Consider the following 18,511-nt stretch of genomic DNA (forward strand, 5'->3'; position numbering starts at 1 on the left):
TATGCCTCTTTAATGAGCCTAAACTAGGGGTATATAGGTTGTATACGGGATTAGCCCAATACTTAGTTTATTTTTATGTTTTTTAATTAAACCAGTTCAAATTGGTTGCATCCAATTGGTTCAATTTAAGTGATCAAGTGACTTGGTTAGGAAGCGTTTGGTTGCGTAAATCTTTTAGATGTGGTCTGATTGTGGATGGTCATCCACTTGAGTTACCATCTGTTGAATCGTAATTCTAGAAAATAAACTGTGTGGTTATCATGATTCTGTGATGTGATTCTTCCTGAAAAACTGTTTGGTTACCCTGAGTCTGTCAGTTGGATTCACCCTGAATCTATTTGAAAAACTGTTTGATTACCCTGAGTCTGTCAGTTGGATTTACCCTAAATCTATTTGAATAACTGTTTGGTTACCCTAATAAGTCTGTCAGTTACTAAATCTTACATTTAAAAGTATCAGACACATTAACAAAAAAAAAATACGATTACCATATTAATGTTCTCAAATAATTAATTAAATCCAATTACCACCCAACCTTATAGAACCTAAAATTATTAATATGCCATTGCTATGTGTGAGTGTGAGCTTAGGTGTAGGGGCAGTAAGGGGTGGGGGTGAGTGTGTGCTCAGGTGTAGGGGCAGTAAGGGGTGAGGGTGACTGTGTCAGTGTTGTGTGTGCTCAGGTATGACAACATAGAGGGTATGACTCAGTATGACTCAATAGCTTTCATTTAAGTAAAACAACAGTTCAGATTCCCCCAAGCCTCACCCTATTCTGATGGGTAAATCAGTTCACTTCAAGATAAGAAATTAAATAAGATGTTACTGCTACATGAGAGTCGTGATGGAGTCGAACCATCATCTCCTGGGAACAAACCCAGGTGCTCTTCCTTTTGAGCTAAAGACTCACCTACCTACATAAACCATGTCACAAAAACATATAGCAACTGAACAAAAGCGAAAAAAAACATTTGAAGCCAACCCACAAATCCAACATCATTTATTTTCTGCTGTTCTTCCTTATTACCTAATTGCCCAGCCATACTCAATACCATCACCTTCTCCTGATCATTCTTTTTATTTAATTTAATTTTCTATTTGGTTCTGCACTAAGAGGCACCTTCTCCCCCACATTCTCATCTTCCTTGTGAGAGATGATGTAATTGGCCTTGGCCTGGGCCTGCTCTTTGTCCTTAATGAATTAGGCTTTTACCTTAAAAGAAAATCATAATATGCCTCATATCCATCAAGTTTATAAATAAATATAAAGAACAACAGCAAAGAATATCCACAGGGTCCTACATAACCATGCTATAACCAGTTAAAGTCTTTGAGTAAGAAAAGAAGTTGAAAATACAAAGTCAATGTCGGCCAATTCACTCTCCATTTACGAGTAGTGGGTGTGTTTGGCATCACCATATAATTTTTAATGTTTTTTGTTTGTTTATATAACCTCACAGGCTCACATTCAGCCCAAAATGGTATGTGAGTAAGCACACATGTTCATTTTTAGGAAGCCTAATCATGGCCACTTGTCAAGTTGTCATGCCTCAGGGCCCACCTAATCATCCATGAAATTGTTTGAACATTTTTCATCTTGGGCCTACAAGGCCAGAGTCAGACCAGCAAAAGGATGTTAAAGCTATTCTTGCACTTTCTACTTATCTTAAGCTTGCGTAGAGGTGTCAAAGATTTGTATCGGAAGACATGACAAAATTTCAACATATTCTACCCAAAGTCAACAATGGCTAGGCTCATTATAATCGGAAATCATAAGAAGAAAAGACAAAAAGAATCACTCAATTCAGATATTCTCAGAGACAATCCTCACCAAAACTGTAAATCATTAATCTGAAATTCCATCACAAACATATTATTGTCTAAGAAAGAAGAAGCAACTCAAAACCATCTCGATTTAGACAAGTTAGATACCAAATAGCAATTATATTTTGAAAAGAAAACAGAACAATAAAACGAAACACGAGCAGGCAGAGATTTGGGCATTTGAAACAAAGAGTGGGTGAACTCCACTATTACAAGATCAAACCAATATCCGAAAAAAAGAAGAGCTGGAAAAGAAAAATCCAGAGATGTCTTGGCTTTTCAAATCCCGGCAGGTGGATTTCTGCCCTGATTGCTCTTCTACATTTTGTCTCACTCTCTTACCTCTCAATTCACATCTTCTTACTTAATTTCACACTGAAGTCCATGATATGGTTTCCTACTCAGAGCTCAAATTAAACAAGTAACAACATAAAATCAGGTTCTCCACCTATCAATATCTAGCTAAGTGAACATTTACATATCTAAATACTCATCGAGATGAAGAACAGAAAACCCAACATTGGACTTTCTGGATCTTAAACTAGTACCAATGGTCATAAAACATATTATCAGACAATAAGGATTATTAGGAGTAGGGGGGAGGAGGAAATTAGATGAATCAACTTTAAAATCACAGTCCAACACATCCATAATCTACGGATAATATAAAAACTGAAATAAAAATTAAGGAATTTAGCTAATGAAAAATACGTCGAAGACGAATCTGTCAAGAATGAAGCGTATTGTTGGAAAGAACAGAACGAAGAAGGGAAGAGCAGCAAAATCTTCATAGACGGGGTAAGATTCCTCCTCCCAGTTGATCGAACCCATGCCTAAAATTTTACAGACCTAGGTTCGATCTTGCAGAATGGAAGGAAACAAAAAAAGGAAAAAGAAAGAAGGAGTTTACGAAGTATGAAATATCAAGGGCCGTTAGACGAAGGAATTGATTCAGAAATCGATCGATGGAATAATGGAGAATATCCATCCTCTTTAACCAGCAACAAGGAAACAGAGAAGGAAAAAAAAAAAAAAAAGAAAGAAGGAAATACAAAAGAGAAGAATGAAGAGCCAGTCAGCCAGAGAGAGACCACCGAGCATACCTGCAATCCAAAACTTGAAATCCCTATACCCAAGTATCTCTGCTCCAAAAATCCCTGCAATCCAAAAAAACCTAAAAATAAAAAACCCTAAATCTTAGAGAGAGGGAGAGAGACCAGATAACGAGAGAGATAGAGGGACAGAGAATACTGCTCACCCTTGCTTTCAACGATTTCCAAGTTAGGAGATAGAGAGACAGAGAAGTTGCAAGCAGCCAAGCACCTCCATCTTGCAGGTGTTCTTCTTCTTTGTGCGTCGAGAGGCACGGGAGCTTTTCGGTTTTTTTTGTCGAGGGCTCTTGTGATTTTCGAATTAGGGTAATCCGAGATATGGGTGATAGTATTTATATTAGGGCTGTGAATGATCATCCATATCTGAGTTCACCTAAAGAGGTGAACTCAGATGAATGATCAAGTTTAGTGTAAAAATCAGAATTATGGAATTCTTGTAATCCATTGGAATTAGGCAACCAAACGGTTTTATTAATTTAGAATTATGGTCCGATAGAACACCGTTCTGTTGATTTACGCAACCAAACGCTTCCTTAAGTGGTCATGTGATGTAAGTTGGGCTGGATTAGGACTCTATAAGTCCAATCATGTTTTGAGTCTATTTCCTTTAGTATTCTAGTTTCTTAGTCAGTTTAGTTACCTAATAGGTTAGGGATAGGGTTAGGCCATTCCTTTTTAGTGTCTAAGTCTATTTTTGAGTCTTCTATATAAGTTTGTAAGGGAGGCCAGCATTGAACACGAATTTGATTAATAAAAAATATTGTTTTGCTGCTGTCTTTGCTGCTACTGCTTCTCTCTTCAGAGACTGTCTTGTGTGTCATATCAAGACCCCCCCTTGTGAGTAATATCAAGATTGAAGGACTGGAATCCCCAGTGACTCCTTGCATCTTGTAGATCGAGAGGTCCTCTCTTAGCTTTTTTTCAATCTGCTACTGTTGGAGATCAGTGTTAATTCAATTAAGTAGTTTTATAATTCTGCAATTTCATTCCTTTTCTTAATCCTCCACTTAACCTTAATCGATTCCCATAACCCTAGCCTCACTCTAAAATCTGTCCAGCTTTATCCCTCCACTCGATCTCAGTTGCAGCCCAATCTGTCCATCAAAACCCTAAATCCAATTCTGCCCTAAATTGCAGAATTTCGTAACTCATCCAAACCCTAACTTCTTTATACCAAAATAACCCCCTAGACCTGCCCATTAATACCCAATAAACCCCTTTCCCAAAATCCACCCGTAAACCCTAGATCCTGAAAACACTCCATTTTTACAAGACCTCTAACCCGAAACCCTAGATTTCCAACTGCATCCAAATCAATCCAAACCTACACCAATGGACTCCTAAAAACCTGCGCATCATTACCAAATAAAACCCTAGCTCGAAACCCTAACCCTAACCCTAATTCTGCCATAATTAGCCAAAGCTGTCTCAATCGGCCAGCCTTGTTTGGTGATCCTATTACCCTGGTTCCTAGTGAGACTACTCCTACCTAGGACTACATTAATTGGTATCAGAGCTATGGCGGAGGGAATCTCCAACCAAGCCTCGAAAGACCCACCTCCATTCGTTTTTAAGACCCAAGTTTGTCTACCCAATGGGAGCACAGCCATATTAATTGTTGATGAGAGGCGACGTAACAACATTATTTCACAATCCGTGGTGGATATGTTGTCCTAGTCAGGAGAGATTTGCATCATGTCTACAGGTCAAGTCTTTGTTGAATTTGAGTGTTCCTCATACTCTAGCGGTGCTTGGTGTAAGCCGATACCATCTCCAAGGAGCGTTATTGTAGATTTGTAGTAGGTTGTAATTGGTTGGACGAGTGATAAGGTTGGATTGAACCTGAAAACAACTCGTGTGTCCTACCTGATCGACACTGTCTATACCATTTGTTTACTCTAAAAGGGTTACAACCAAAGGTGACTACATCGACTGTATAGCCATAGGGACTGCCGAACATGTCAACTCAAATGCAAGTGGTATCGACTGTGTTAGAAGTTTTACCAATGGCGGATATACCAATAGAAGATTCTACTAAAGCAGTTTGTGTTGAAGAGAGTCAAGAACCGATAGCTAAAGAAATTCAAGTAGACTAAGCTGCACTAGTAGTTGAGATCATAATTGAGAAGCTCGGCCATCAAATTGATGTGGAGGTTCAAAACACAATTGTAGAAGATTCTACTGAAGAGGTATACATTGAAGAGAACAAAGTAGACAAAGCTGAAACAGTAGAAGATGAAAAGTTGATTGAGAGTTTTCCTAAGGAAAACAATGACCTTCAAGATGCTGTTCTTGAAGAGGTGGAGCTTGTGTCTCATGCATTAGATGAGAAGGTTGCTAACACTGAAGGCTCTATGGATGAGATATTGATAGTTGCTGCTGATTTAAAGAAAGAACACATAGAGTTTGTTATGCTACCATGGTTCTTCGAAGAGCAAGCTCTACGCATTGAAGACTTTATCCCCAATGTTCCTGCCTCATCGGAATTTTGTTTGGGGATGGTCAAAGCTGCTGATCACATGTTGATTCCCCCCCAATCACTGCAAAATTCGAGGACAAATTTTTTCAAGTTGGGGAGAGTTGATGCAGGTTCATCATAGAAATTGGCTTATTTCTTTAGAAATAGGCCTAGGGTTGGGTTATGTACATGTTGGGCTTTTGTTTCCAAGGGTTTTCTATGTATTAGGCCACTTTAATGAGCCTAAACTAGGAGTATATAGGTTGTATACGGGATTAGACCAATACTTAGTTTATTTTTATGTTTTTTAATTGAACAAGTTCAAATTGGTTGCATCCAATTGGTTCAATGTAAGTGATCATGTGACTTGGTTAAGTGGTCATGTGACAACTTAAGTGGTCTTGTGATGTAAGTTGCGCTGGATTAGGACTCTATAAATCCAGCCATGTTTTGAGTCTATTTCCTTTAGTATTCTAGTTTCCTAGTCAGTTTAAGTTACATAATAGGTTAGGGATAGGGTTAGGCCATTCCTTTTTAGTGTCTAAGTCTATTTTTGAGTTTTCTATATAAGTTTGTAAGGGAGGCTAGCATTGAACACGAATTTGATTAATAAAAAATATTGTTTTGCTGCTGTCTTTGCTGCTGCTGCTTCTCTCTTCAGAGACTGTCTTGTGTGTCATATCAAGACCCCCCCTTGTGAGTAATATCAAGGTTGAAGGACTGGAATCCCCAGTGACTCCTTGCATCTTGTAGATCGGGAGGTCCTCTCTTAGCTTTTCTTCACTCTGCTACTGTTGGAGATCAGGGTTAATTCAAGTAAGTAGTTTTATAATTCTGCAATTTCGTTCCTCTTCTTAATCCTCCACTTAACCCTAATCGATTCCCATAACCCTAGCCTCACTCTAAAATCTGTCCAGCCTTATCCCTCCACTCGATCTCAGTTGCAGCCCAATCTGTCCATCAAAACCCTAAATCCAATTCTGCCCTAAATTGCAGAATTTCGTAACTCATCCAAACCCTAACTTCTTTATACCAAAATAACCCCCTAGACCTGCCCATTAATACCCTATAAACCCCTTTCCCAAAATTCACCCGTGAACCCTAGATCCTGAAAACACTCCATTTTTACAAGGCCTCTAACCCGAAACCCTAGATTTCCAACTTCATCCAAATCAATCCAAACCTACACCAATAGACTCCTAAAAACCTGCGCATCATTACCAAATAAAACCCTAGCTCGAAACCCTAACCCTAATTCTGGCATAATTAGCCAAAGCTGTCCTAATCGGCCAACCTTGTTTGGTGATCCTATTACCCTGGTTCCTAGTGGGACTACTCCTACCTAGGACTACATTAGTGTGCCAAGTGTCCGGTTCGTTTAGAAAAAAAAAAAAACAAAAAAAAACTGGACATACCATTCAGTTTTTAGCTTGTTTCTGTTCCAAAAAAAAGGGGAAAAACACCAAAAACACTAAAAAAGAATGTTACCCTATAGAGCCTTCAATTCCTAAGAAATAATTCAAAGGTCCAAGATCTTTAATCTCAAATTGTTGGGCTAAATAGGACTTCAATTGCATTATTTCAACTTTGTCATTCCTAGTCACTACTATATCATCTACATAGACAATGAGGGCAGTGATACTGTCTTTACCTCGCCAGGTTAAAGGTGTGTGGTCAGCTTGGCTCTGAGAATACCTATTTTTTAAGATGGCCTGTCTAAACCTCTCAAATTAGGCCTTCGGGCACTGTTTGAGACCAATTAGTGCCTTCTTGAGGAGATACACTTTCCCTTCAACTGAGGAAAACTTGAAGCCTAGTGGAGTTTGCATTTATACTTCCTCTTCTAAGTCACCATGGAGGAAAGCCTTCTTCACATCCAACTGATACAATGGCCAATCCCTATTAGATTCCAAAGATAAGAGGACTCTTATCAAATTGTGTTTAGCCACAGGAGCACACATTTCCTGATAGTCAATCCCATACACCTGACTGTATTCTTTGGCTACCAACCTAGCCTTGTATCTCTCAATTGTTCCATTTGATCGGTATTTAACTATGTAGACCCATCTGCATCCAACTGGAACTCTTCCCCTGGGAAGATCAACTAGTTTCCAAGTGCAGTTCTTTTTAAGAGCCATCATTTCCTCAGACATGGCTTGCTTCCACTTTGGGTCATACATAGCTTCAGTGACACTTTTGGGAATAGAAATAGAAGAGAGGGCAACAGTGAAGGCAATACTTGTAGGAGAAAGTGCATCATAGGAAACAAACTGGGCTACAGGATTAGTTGAAGCTCTCTTTCCTTTTCTAACAGCAATAGGAAGGTCTAAATCCGAAGGAAGAGGAGGGAAGCCACCTGACTGAGGAAGATGTATCTTAGGATGTGGATCCAAGGAGGACTCTTGGCAGGTCTTCTTTTGCTTGTTCTTCTTTCTCTTGTACACAGGGTGGTAATCCTTCTCATTACCCGAACTACTACCTAAATTATCATCAATATCAACAACCCCCCCTTCTTTGTGTTTCCCAATATCAAACTGAAATGGATGAATAGGCAAGGGGGGAAGAAAAGGGATGACATCAGTAGCCTCTTCACTCCTACTATTCTCCCCCTGAAGGGGATGCTGAGGAGGAGTAAAGAAGGGAGCAGACTCAAAAAAGGTGACATCTTTGGAAAGAAGTTGTTGGCGGGAAGAGGGATGGTAGCACTTATAGCCTTTGGAACAGGATGAATACCCAAGAAAGATGCATTTAAGGGCCTTGGGATCAAGCTTAGTCCTAGTAGATTTATTGACATGGATGTAGCAGACACACCCAAACACCTTGGGAGGAAGAGAGAAAGCAAAAGTCTGGGGAGACAATGTTTCTAAAGGGGATTTGGATCCAAGAAGTTTAGTGGGCATGCGATTGATTAAAAAGGCAGCAGTAAGAAGGGTATCGGACCAAAAGGTCTTAGGGATATGCATGCCAAAGAGGAGACTCTTAGTGACTTCCAACAAATGGTGATTTTTTCTCTCAGGCACCCCATTCTGTTGGGGTGTGTCAACACAAGCAACTGGATGGATAATGCCATTGTCAGTAAGAAAGTTTTAGAGTCTGCCATATATATACTCCCTCCCTTTATCAGAACGAACAATTTGAACTCGAGTACCAAATTGAGTAAAAATCAGTTGATAAAATTTTTGAAAGGCAACATAGACATCACTCTTTTGTTTCATCAAAAAAGTCCAAGTAGATCGGGAATAGCCATAAACAAATAAAACAAAATAACGATAACCAGACAAAGAAGTGGTGGGACCGGGCCCCCAAACATTAGAATGCACAATATGGAAAGGAACATTGGATCTACTACCATGATAAGGATAAGGAAAACGACAATGTTTAACAAGCAAACAGGGTTCACACTGAAATCCATGGGAAGGAGGAATAGAAGAAAACAAGTGTGGCAATTTTTTACTCATAACACCGAAAGAAGGGTGGCCCAAACGTTGATGCCACAACATCACAAAGTCGACGGTACTATCGTTACTACACCCACAAGCGTAGGACTGAGTCGTAGGTAGAGGGGATGTTCCTGGATCAAGGTGGTAGATTTCCTTTTCTTCACGTCCATTGCCAATATTCCTCTTTGTCACCAAATCCTGAAAAACACAATGAGATGGAAAAAAAGTGACACAACAATTCAAGGATTTGGTTAGGTGGCTCACAAATAAGAGGTTAGTAACTTAGGAACATGAAGAATGGAGTCGAGGGAAATAGAAGTGACACAAACATTACACTTACCAGAGATAGAAGCAAGAGAACCATCAACGACCCTAACCTTTTCCTTACCAGAACATACAAAATAGAAATCATAACACTGAGATATTCTGGTCATATGGTCAATGACTCAGTGGCTCCAGAGTCAATGACCCATGAAGAGGCAATGGAAGAAGCAGATGTAGAGGCATGTAAGGTGGAAGGTGAAGAATCTTGTACTACAGATGTAGAAGAACTATCCAGATATGACATAACCCTGCGAAACGCTGCAATAGCATCATTTATGAGAGAACTGGTGTCTGTTTGTAGTCTAGATAGATATTCCATAGGTTCATCCTCAGTCATCATAGTGTGTGTGTGCTATGCTCCCCCTCTCCTGCTGCCATGCATACCAAGGGGACAGCCATAAAGCATCCAACATCTCTCTCTAGTGTGCCCAGATTTACCACAGTGATAATAACTGAATCTATCCATGTCATTCCCTTGGGGTGGCCCTTGGCATCTTCCTCCGACCTCTGACATAATGTAGGAACACATTTAGAAAGTGGGGATGATATCCAAACCAAATAGGGAGTACACACTCTACCCAAAAAAGCCTTTCAAACACTGGTAAACACAGTCCAACAAGCAAACCAGGCAAGTAATGCAACGAAACTGAGCTCCACCACATGCTTCAAGGTATAATGGCATCATACATCAGCATGAGAGACTCAGACAACACAGCTCACCAACACCAAGCAGCTGAAAGTATCACATACCATCTTTACAGGCAAAACAGATTGAAACAGAGGCTGGCGGTGCAATTGTCTAGGTTGGTAGCTCCCTTCTTCACCAGTAGCACCTTCTATCCATTATAAAACAACCCATAATCTTGAAACAATATAACTCAGCAAATAAAACCCATCAAATAGGTTCATTACAGTAGTATATCACAAAACAGTCATTATTTCAACAACTGGCAGCATTATAGAGCATCACAGTTTGGAGTTGCAGAGAAAGAGGGCTAGAGCTTATATAGGCTTGAAATAGAATCCAAGGTGACTCCACAGGACCTGATTTCATCTCCAACTGACCTCGGATGAAAGAGAAACAAGAAGAACTTCCTAGAACTGGCGGAGTTCCTGTAGCAGCCGCACAAAAAGTGAGTTGCAGACCTTGGGCTTTCCTCCTTTGCAACCAATGTTTTGGGGGCTTGAAAGGGGACCCTAGGGCGACTCCAATGGGCCAAGTCCAAGCTTCAACAAAGCCAAGATGTGAGAGAACAAGGGCTGTTTCAGAAAAGGGTTTTAGAAATCGGGGTGCTGTTCATGGAACAGTAATTTCTCGGGTTACTGTTCACGGAACAGTATTCTGGGTTGTCTTTCTTTGATTTGAGCTTCAAACAGCCAAATCTTCATGTGAAGACCTATCTTTGTGCTTCAATAGGCTTCATTTAGAGATATGGCATGATTTCTTCAAAGTTTCACATAGCAGCCCCTTCCTTGGAACCCCTTTGTAACCTAGGGTTCCAAAGAGAGGGGATGGAGGTGGAGAGCTTGTAGGACGACTCTCAAACCAGAAACGGAGGTCTCTTTGATACCAAGTTGGAAGTTAAAGAATGTAGGAGAACAAGGAGAAAGATGAAGAAAGTTGGAGAAGAAGAAGAAGAAGAAAGAGGAGAAGAGAGATGATGGTGCAATGTTGGGTGTTGGTGTGTTTTCTACTTTTCTCCACCACACCTATATTGCTTCACTAATTACAATATAAGGTAATTAGACAACAATCTAGTTCCTAAAGTACCCTTATTACACAAACTCTAACACTCTGGTGACCCCTCTGGATCCACTAATCAGCTAGAGCATTAGTAGAACAAAGACTGCGAAAAGGAGAAATTACCTGAAGAGGACAAAGACCTAGCTTTCCTAATGTGATATAGGGATCTCCAAGGACAACTGAAATGAGCTTGCTGCAAACAAACAACTGTCTCCAAATCACCTTCAATAATGATTTTTATGTGCTATAGAGATTATGAGCCCTTTGATAATTACCTTGAGGTCAGCCGAAATGGAATAAATTGTACTAATAAGACCAGAATTTGCCAACAAAACACATCTGTTGTGATCTCTAAACACCACTGATGGGTCCTGTGTTTCCCGCAGAGCTTCCAACAACATTGAGCTTAATGAAATTGCGGGGATTGGGGAGCCACGTATGCTGAACTTGCATATGACTCATTCTCAATCAAGCCACTTAGTCTCAGTGCTTCAAGAATTGGTCAATATAATTCTTTGGAAGGTCTCTGAAGTGACAGCCATCTATCTGTCCTCGACATAATAAGATCAATCACCTCCTGAAGACATTTTGTGTACCCATGTCAAATATTGGAATATGTGTAGATTAGTTTCTTATTGCAGACTTTTGCTTGCTGTTTGGAGTTTTTTCCCCCCCTGGTTAATCTGTGGTGGATACATGTCATATAATACAAGTTCCCATTTTTGTGATTCTTTAAAAGGCCACATCTTTGCATAGATTTTGTATGCATAAAGGGCGTTTAGCTTTTTGGCACAAGGCATGCTGATAAACTAGCATCACAGAAACTTCGAAAGCCAATGCCCTGTATAATTTTTGATATTGGGCATTGATATTTTTTTCTTCATGTGGTAGTTCTTCGAGTGGTGAAAGTTTTGCTCTTGCTCGTGTAAAAATTTCTTAGATAAGTTTTTTTCTATTTTCATATCATGCATCGCTGCTGACACTTAATCTTATGCCTTTAGGGGGGAGCCAAAATACTGGTACAGTGTCCCTGGTGGTGAAGCTGATGCCTTTGAGCAGGTATTCAGTTATCTAGTTTACGTTTATTGTCATTGCACGCATCTCTCTAGTGGATCATCAATCAGTTATCTGGTTTAGGTTTTTTGTGTGGGTGTTTGATCTAAAAATTGTTGATGCAGAAGCTTAGGGTATGTTCAGGTTGTTATTTTATCTAATAATTTTATTATCTAATTAATTTTACAGCAGTTTTGGATATGTTCAAAGTTGTTATTTTATCTAATAATTTTATTGAATATTTGGCAATGAAATTCTGGAGGCCTAGAGTTCAGAGGTGCATTTATGGTTCCAAAAAATGTAATCTTACTGATTGTACTTAGATCCTGTTCTATAGAAGGTCATGGTAGTGACCTGGGGAGGGAGCTTGATCATTTTTTTTTCTAACCTGGTCTGGAAAACCTATAGAGCTCATCCCTTTTGTTGTATGGACTGAAATCTTCTTCCCTCCTTTTATCCTCTTCTTCATATTGTGATTTGATCAGTATTTGTCATTAAAGCCTACTTGCTTATATCTGTTCTTGCTCTTGCTATATTGTAGTTTGTGCTCCTGTTTTGCGGTTGGATACTTGGACCGACCTCAAGTTTGCATTTCACTTGGTCTTCTCTTTCTAGAGTGATAGTGCAAGTCTCTTTTAGAAGTCATAACCAATTGCTCAGCATTACTCACATTTCTGTATTGAAAATTTTGAAGAAGCATAGCTTTTTAAAATGACTTTCCGGTGAAGACTATAATTAAGTTCTTGGGAAGCGGATCTGCTAATGCTTCCCTTGAGAGAGTTGGCTTGATATGTCTTCCATAGAGGCTCATGGATTGAATCCTGTGCAGATGCAGGTTTCTGTAGTCGTGTAGTGTTCCAGTTGCAATCCCCTGTAACTAATGTTCTGATGTTATACCAGCTTAGCTGGCTTCCTAGGATCATTAAGTACCCAAGACCTTGTCTGCACTGAGTATCTTGGCCTGGGGACTTGGCTTACACAGCTCAACGTATCCTTGTACCATGATTAAGTTGGATTGGCCCAGCCTGCACTCATATAGATAAACATGAACAAATATATATGTAGACCTGCTATTATATCATTACCACCCACCCCACCTCCCCCCCCCCCCCCCAAAAAAAAAAAAAAAAAAAAAAAAAAGAGGGGGGAAGAATACACAAGGAAAAGAAAAAGGGGGGGGGGGAGAGGGGGAAACTATACAATCCTCAAGCCTTAAGAGGTAAAGAGGATAGGCTACGAGGCAGAAAGAGAGAAACATCTAATCCCCAGGATACAACAATGTGCCTGTTCCTTGGATTGTCAACAAGAGGTCTATGAGAAAGCATGTGGAACTTGGAACTAACATCAAAGTAGATGGCTTTCCAAATCATGTCAATAGAACGAGAGTTGGAGGTCCATTTTTGGAGATTCCGTTCCATCCAAATGTGATATATAGCAACCCCAAACACAAGCTTGCCAGCGGTGTGACATATCGAACTACCAGAAATAACCCTATCCAACTAAAGCTATTCCCTAGTGAAGGAAAGAGGTCCCCTGCTTCGGGCCCAAATGGAGTGTAAAGCTTTCTTCCAAATGGAGAGGGCAAGGGGGCAGGAGAAAAAAAGGTGATCGACGTCCTCTATGCTATTCCAACAAAGAACACAGAAAGGGGGGACAGCTATATGTCGGTGAAGGAGAAATGCTTGGGTAGGGAGGCAAAGGTTAATGGTTCTCCAAACATTAAAGCTATGGCGGGGTATACAGCCTTTGAACCAGACCAACTTGAACCAGGGGATCAGGGGAAATAGGGTCTAACAAAGTCCCAGGTAGAGAGGGAGGTGAAGACCCCTTTAGGGGAGGGGAGTTAGGTAATCTTGTCCGAGATGGAGGGGTTGGGGGAGGGGGGAGAGACACCCAGACTTGGGAGAGACAGGGGGAAAGGGGAGAGGGGACTTCTAGGGGATGCCAGGGACCAAGAGCCTTGGAAGATGATTGTGGAGAGGGGAGCAGATTCTGGAATACCAGAAGAGTAGACTGCAAGAGTTCCTAGAAGGTTATAAAAGACTCCTAGGGGATGCCAGGGATCTATTCGAAGGGAGAGCGAGGTCCCATCAGCAATCACAGAGGAGGTGGCTGAAAGGGCTAAGGGACGGAGAAGAAGAATTTTACGCCAAACCCAAGAGGTGTCAGCAGGGTGGGGGACAGTCCAAATGGAGTCATGTGTAAGGAAATAGGAGTAGACCCAATTGACCCAGATTGAGTCATGCTTGGTGGCAATTTTCCAGATTAGCTTGAGGATACCGACAATATAATAGTCATGGAACCTGCGGAAACCAAGGCCTAGGGGAAGAATGGGTATTGATGGGATGATTCAAACTTACTGTTGTTGCAAGGGCAGCTCAGTTGGTTAGAGGATCTTGAATAATTCTTGAGTCTTGATTTTGAAATTGAAGGAGATCTTCAAAGAACTTGAAGGAGAGCTTCAAAAGAACCACCTGGGCTTCACACCGCAATGTGTTGATTGGATCAAACACTAATCCCACCAACGAACCACCCGGGCTTCCTACCGCAAGAACCAGCCTTGATCAAACACAAGACAAAATCTTCAATGGAGAAGAAGAGAAGAGCAGCAAAAAGGTTTCATTAATATAAAAAATTCGTGTTCAATGTTTGCCCCCCTTACAACCTTATATAAACGACTCAAAAATAAACTCCTACACTAAAAAGGAAAGGGTTAATCCAATCCTTAACCTATTAGGTAACTTAAATTGACTAAGAAATTGAAATAGATCAAAACAGAGTCCTGATCCAGCCCAACTTAAATACTTAAAGAAAACTACTAAAATAACTTAAATTTTACCATTGGTTGAACCGGTTCAATTTATGAACAAAAACACCAAAATAAAATTAAGTATGGAACTAAAACAACAAATCCCATATGCAACCTAATTACCCATAGTTTAGGCCCATAAAAGTGGCCTATTACAGTGAAAACCATGGGATCAAAGGCCCAACATGTACACAACCCAACCCTAGACTTATTCCTAATAAAAGAAGCCCAGTTTGGTGATAAATCTGCATCAACCTCCTCCAGATTTAGGGAGACAGATGATTTTCCAACTAATCGGGTGAAGGTATTTAGAAGATTCCTTACCTTTCCACAGGAAGGAGCAGAAGAGAAATTCCATGGCTTTGATGGTGATTTTGGGAGCCCATAGATACCACACCAGTAGATGTAAGATGATTGAAGGACTGATCTGATCAATTCAATCCTACCAGCAAAGGAAAGGAGTTTACCCTAACAAAGCTGGAGCCTTTGATGGATAAGATCCAGCATAGGGGTACAGTGATGGGCGGTAAATCTGACAGGGATCAAAGAGAGACCAAGGTATTTCACAAGTAAGGAGCTTACGGAGAATCCGGTTAGCTTGAGAAGGGTATTCTTATCCAATTTTGAGACACCAGAGAGGAAGATTTGGGATTTCAGGTGGTTGATTTGAAGACCAGAGAGGCTTTCAAAGAGTTGTAAGGATGACAAGATGGACGAGATAGAAGAGGGGGTAGCCTTGGAGAAGATCATGAGATCATTAGTAACAATAAGATGGGTGAGGTTGAGACCTTTGCACTTGGGAATGGGGGAGATGAGGTGTTGATCAGTTTTTGCTTGGATACTCCTAGAGAGGACCTCAAGGGCAAGGGAGAAGAGGAAAGGGGAGATGGGGCACCCTGTAGATCCCAACTTTGGAAGTAAAGAAGCCAGTTGGGGAACCATTAACAATGACTGAGAAGAAAGGGGAGGAGATGCAATAGTGGATCCAATGGACGAAAACAGGAGGGAAGGACATCTGGGTCATGACATCACATGAAATCCCAACGAAAGGAGTCAAATGCTTTGTGGATGTCAATTTTCATAAGGGCGGCTGGGGAATGTGATTTTCAATCGAAACCTCAAACAATTTTCGAGTTGAGAAAAATATTATCAGCAATGCTTCTGCCGGAAATGAAAGCCGATTGATTGGGGCTGATTAAGGAAGGGATAAATTTCTGCATATACTATAAACTTAGTGGCTATCTAGGCATTTCATAGTAATTGATAAATTCCATTTTTATCGTATTATCAGTGAGGCCCCATAAGATCCCAAATGCAAACAGCCTAGCCAATATGGGTCAATTGTAGTCCATGGAAGAGTACGAGACAAGTAAAATTCAGCCAGTGCGCTTGCCAAGCATTTAATTTTAAGGCCAATGAGCTTAAGCCCCATCTTTTAAGAACTTTTATTAGAAAAATATGACCTAAAAATACTCCAACTTAGTTGCAGAAAGTAAGTTACATGCACACAATCAATCGGCTTTCAAGTAGAAACTTAGTGGCTATCTAGGCATTTCATAGTAATTGATAAATTCCATTTGTATTATATCAATTTTTTCCACATGGCATATCAAGTTTGCCAATCTAGGCCATTAAATTGGCAAGTAGATATGTCACACCCCGGCCTAGTTAATAAGGGCATGGTATGACTGGATGCCAACTGATATCCAACCAACCTCCAGGATCACAAGTATAGTACTCCCATTCACAGTTTATCATAACACAGTAATCAAAACGCAGCGGAAGAGAATAAGTAATAATGATAACAACAATAAATAAGGAGATCCGAGTGATAAACTTGATATTTATATAGATTGAAACTTGTATTACAACTATACAGTTCTTACAAAAGTAACACAAGTCAGAAATATATCCAGCTACTATAAGCTTTATAATACAAAAACAGTATATAAACCCAAAAGAACATAGCCTGCTCCGTCAGGCCAGATCACAGGGACTTGCACGCATCGCATATACAGGACACATCATGCACTTCAAACTCCTGCACCACATGACCCTCATCGGTGTGGAAGTCCGAAGTAGCATCAGGTGCAACACCTGATTTCTCAGAACCAGCCGTAAAATCTGAAAAAGAGGGATATCCACAGGGGTGAGCTCCACTGAGCCTAGCAAGGGAAAACATGCAACCAGATGCAAATAGTCCATGATGCATGTCTTAAAACTAAGCATGAAACTAACAACAGATCTAGGTCTCATGAGGTTTAAGCATGATATTCTCAGTCCCAGAAACGCAAACAAAACATCGGTCACCCGAGAATGCCACTCTACTACGGTGAAGACCCGCCAGTTCCGGAATGTACACATCAGACCCCAACGGACCCTCAATGTTAATCCTACTGTTTGTTCCCATTCTGGTAGTACTCTTCAGACCTGGGATAGTGAATGGCATTCCGGAATTACCTTTCAGACCTGCCACGGGTTATCCAACACCTCACCCTTGTTGGCAAGGGTTGTAGCACTGGGTTTATGATGGCTTAACCATATGCATTTCTAACATGGATGACATATGAAGCAATAGATAGTATAGTAAGCAGTTCTAGCATCATTTGTCAAACACATCAATATAGATCACAGTAAAAATATGCAAATGCCATATGAAATGACAACCTACAACATGCATTCATCTAATGCAAAAGAAAAGCTACAAATTTTCATGATTAATACTTCTATAATGATGCATGTCAATGGTAGCCAGCATAAACAAAAAATTAATTATGGAAACACTCTCAAAATAAGTAAAAAGTCCCTTACCTAGAGTTGGATGGCTGTACAAGTCCGTAGATGATACAACTCCCAAATAAACCTCACCCAAAAGGGAAATCATGGTCCTAACCAAGTAGTAAACAGTATGAATTAGATACTACATAAGCCTAGATTAAAGCCTAAACGAACTAGGGTCTAAGCTGAGACAGCCGGGGTGCACCGGATTCAGACTAGCCTTGAATCCGGTCGGTCGTAGGGGTCACAGACCTGAATCCGGTGGGTGATACAATGTCTGATTTTGAGGTCTAATTCCATGGATCTTGCCATGCATGGAACCTAATCCCCCAAATTAACTTAGGGGAACCTAAGGGTACTGCCATGGGGTCATTTTGACCCAATTGCATGTATGATCAAGTCAAGAATTCCATTATTATACAAAATAATTCTTGGAACTTCAAGAACATGGCAGACCACCAGAGAAAGTGGGCAAATGGGACAGCACAAGAGGTTGGAGGTGATCCCCAATTGAGTTAGGTTTTAGGGCCTTTATAGATCAAGCTATCTAACTTCAAGAAATTTGGGTTGATTGAGTCATAAACTCAGTTGGAAATCAAGGAAGAAAGGAGGAATTTGAGAATTTGAGAATTGGATGGATCACCTACCTTGAGTTTGATGTGGAGAAGGTGGTAGTACACCACCAATGGTCCTCTCCCAAGCTTCCCCAACTTCAATTGTCAATAAATCTTAAGCCCTAGGTCCTCCTTCCCTTTCTTCTCTTTCTCTTCTTCTTCTCCTTAGAGCAGAATCGGTTTTGCTTTGGATTGAAATGAGATTCTAAACTAAGTAAAGCTTATATAGGAAAGGTTACTAAAGGCTGTTTGGTTAGGTCCAAGTAGAATCAGTTTTTAGAATAGCTTTTGTAAACTAATTAAACTAGAATTAACTACCTAAAGTCTTATGTTTAAGTCACGGGTTTGATGTACT

At 40.3% G+C, this 18,511-nt stretch overlaps 1 protein-coding gene across 4 annotated transcripts in view; it reads left to right on the plus strand.

The window, feature by feature from the left end:
• LOC122658882 (lysine-specific demethylase 5A) overlaps positions 1-18,511 on the plus strand; it is a 126,899-nt gene that overhangs the window by 14,177 nt on the left and 94,211 nt on the right. For all 4 annotated transcript variants that reach the window (XM_043854043.1, XM_043854033.1, XM_043854056.1 and 1 more), the window contains exon 2: positions 11,904-11,961. In XM_043854043.1, coding sequence (XP_043709978.1) covers positions 11,904-11,961 — 58 coding nt within the window. The remainder of the gene's footprint in view (positions 1-11,903; positions 11,962-18,511) is intronic.

The sequence above is a fragment of the Telopea speciosissima genome, chromosome 1 (assembly GCF_018873765.1).
Source record: "Telopea speciosissima isolate NSW1024214 ecotype Mountain lineage chromosome 1, Tspe_v1, whole genome shotgun sequence".
NCBI classification, from domain to species: Eukaryota; Viridiplantae; Streptophyta; class Magnoliopsida; order Proteales; family Proteaceae; genus Telopea; species Telopea speciosissima.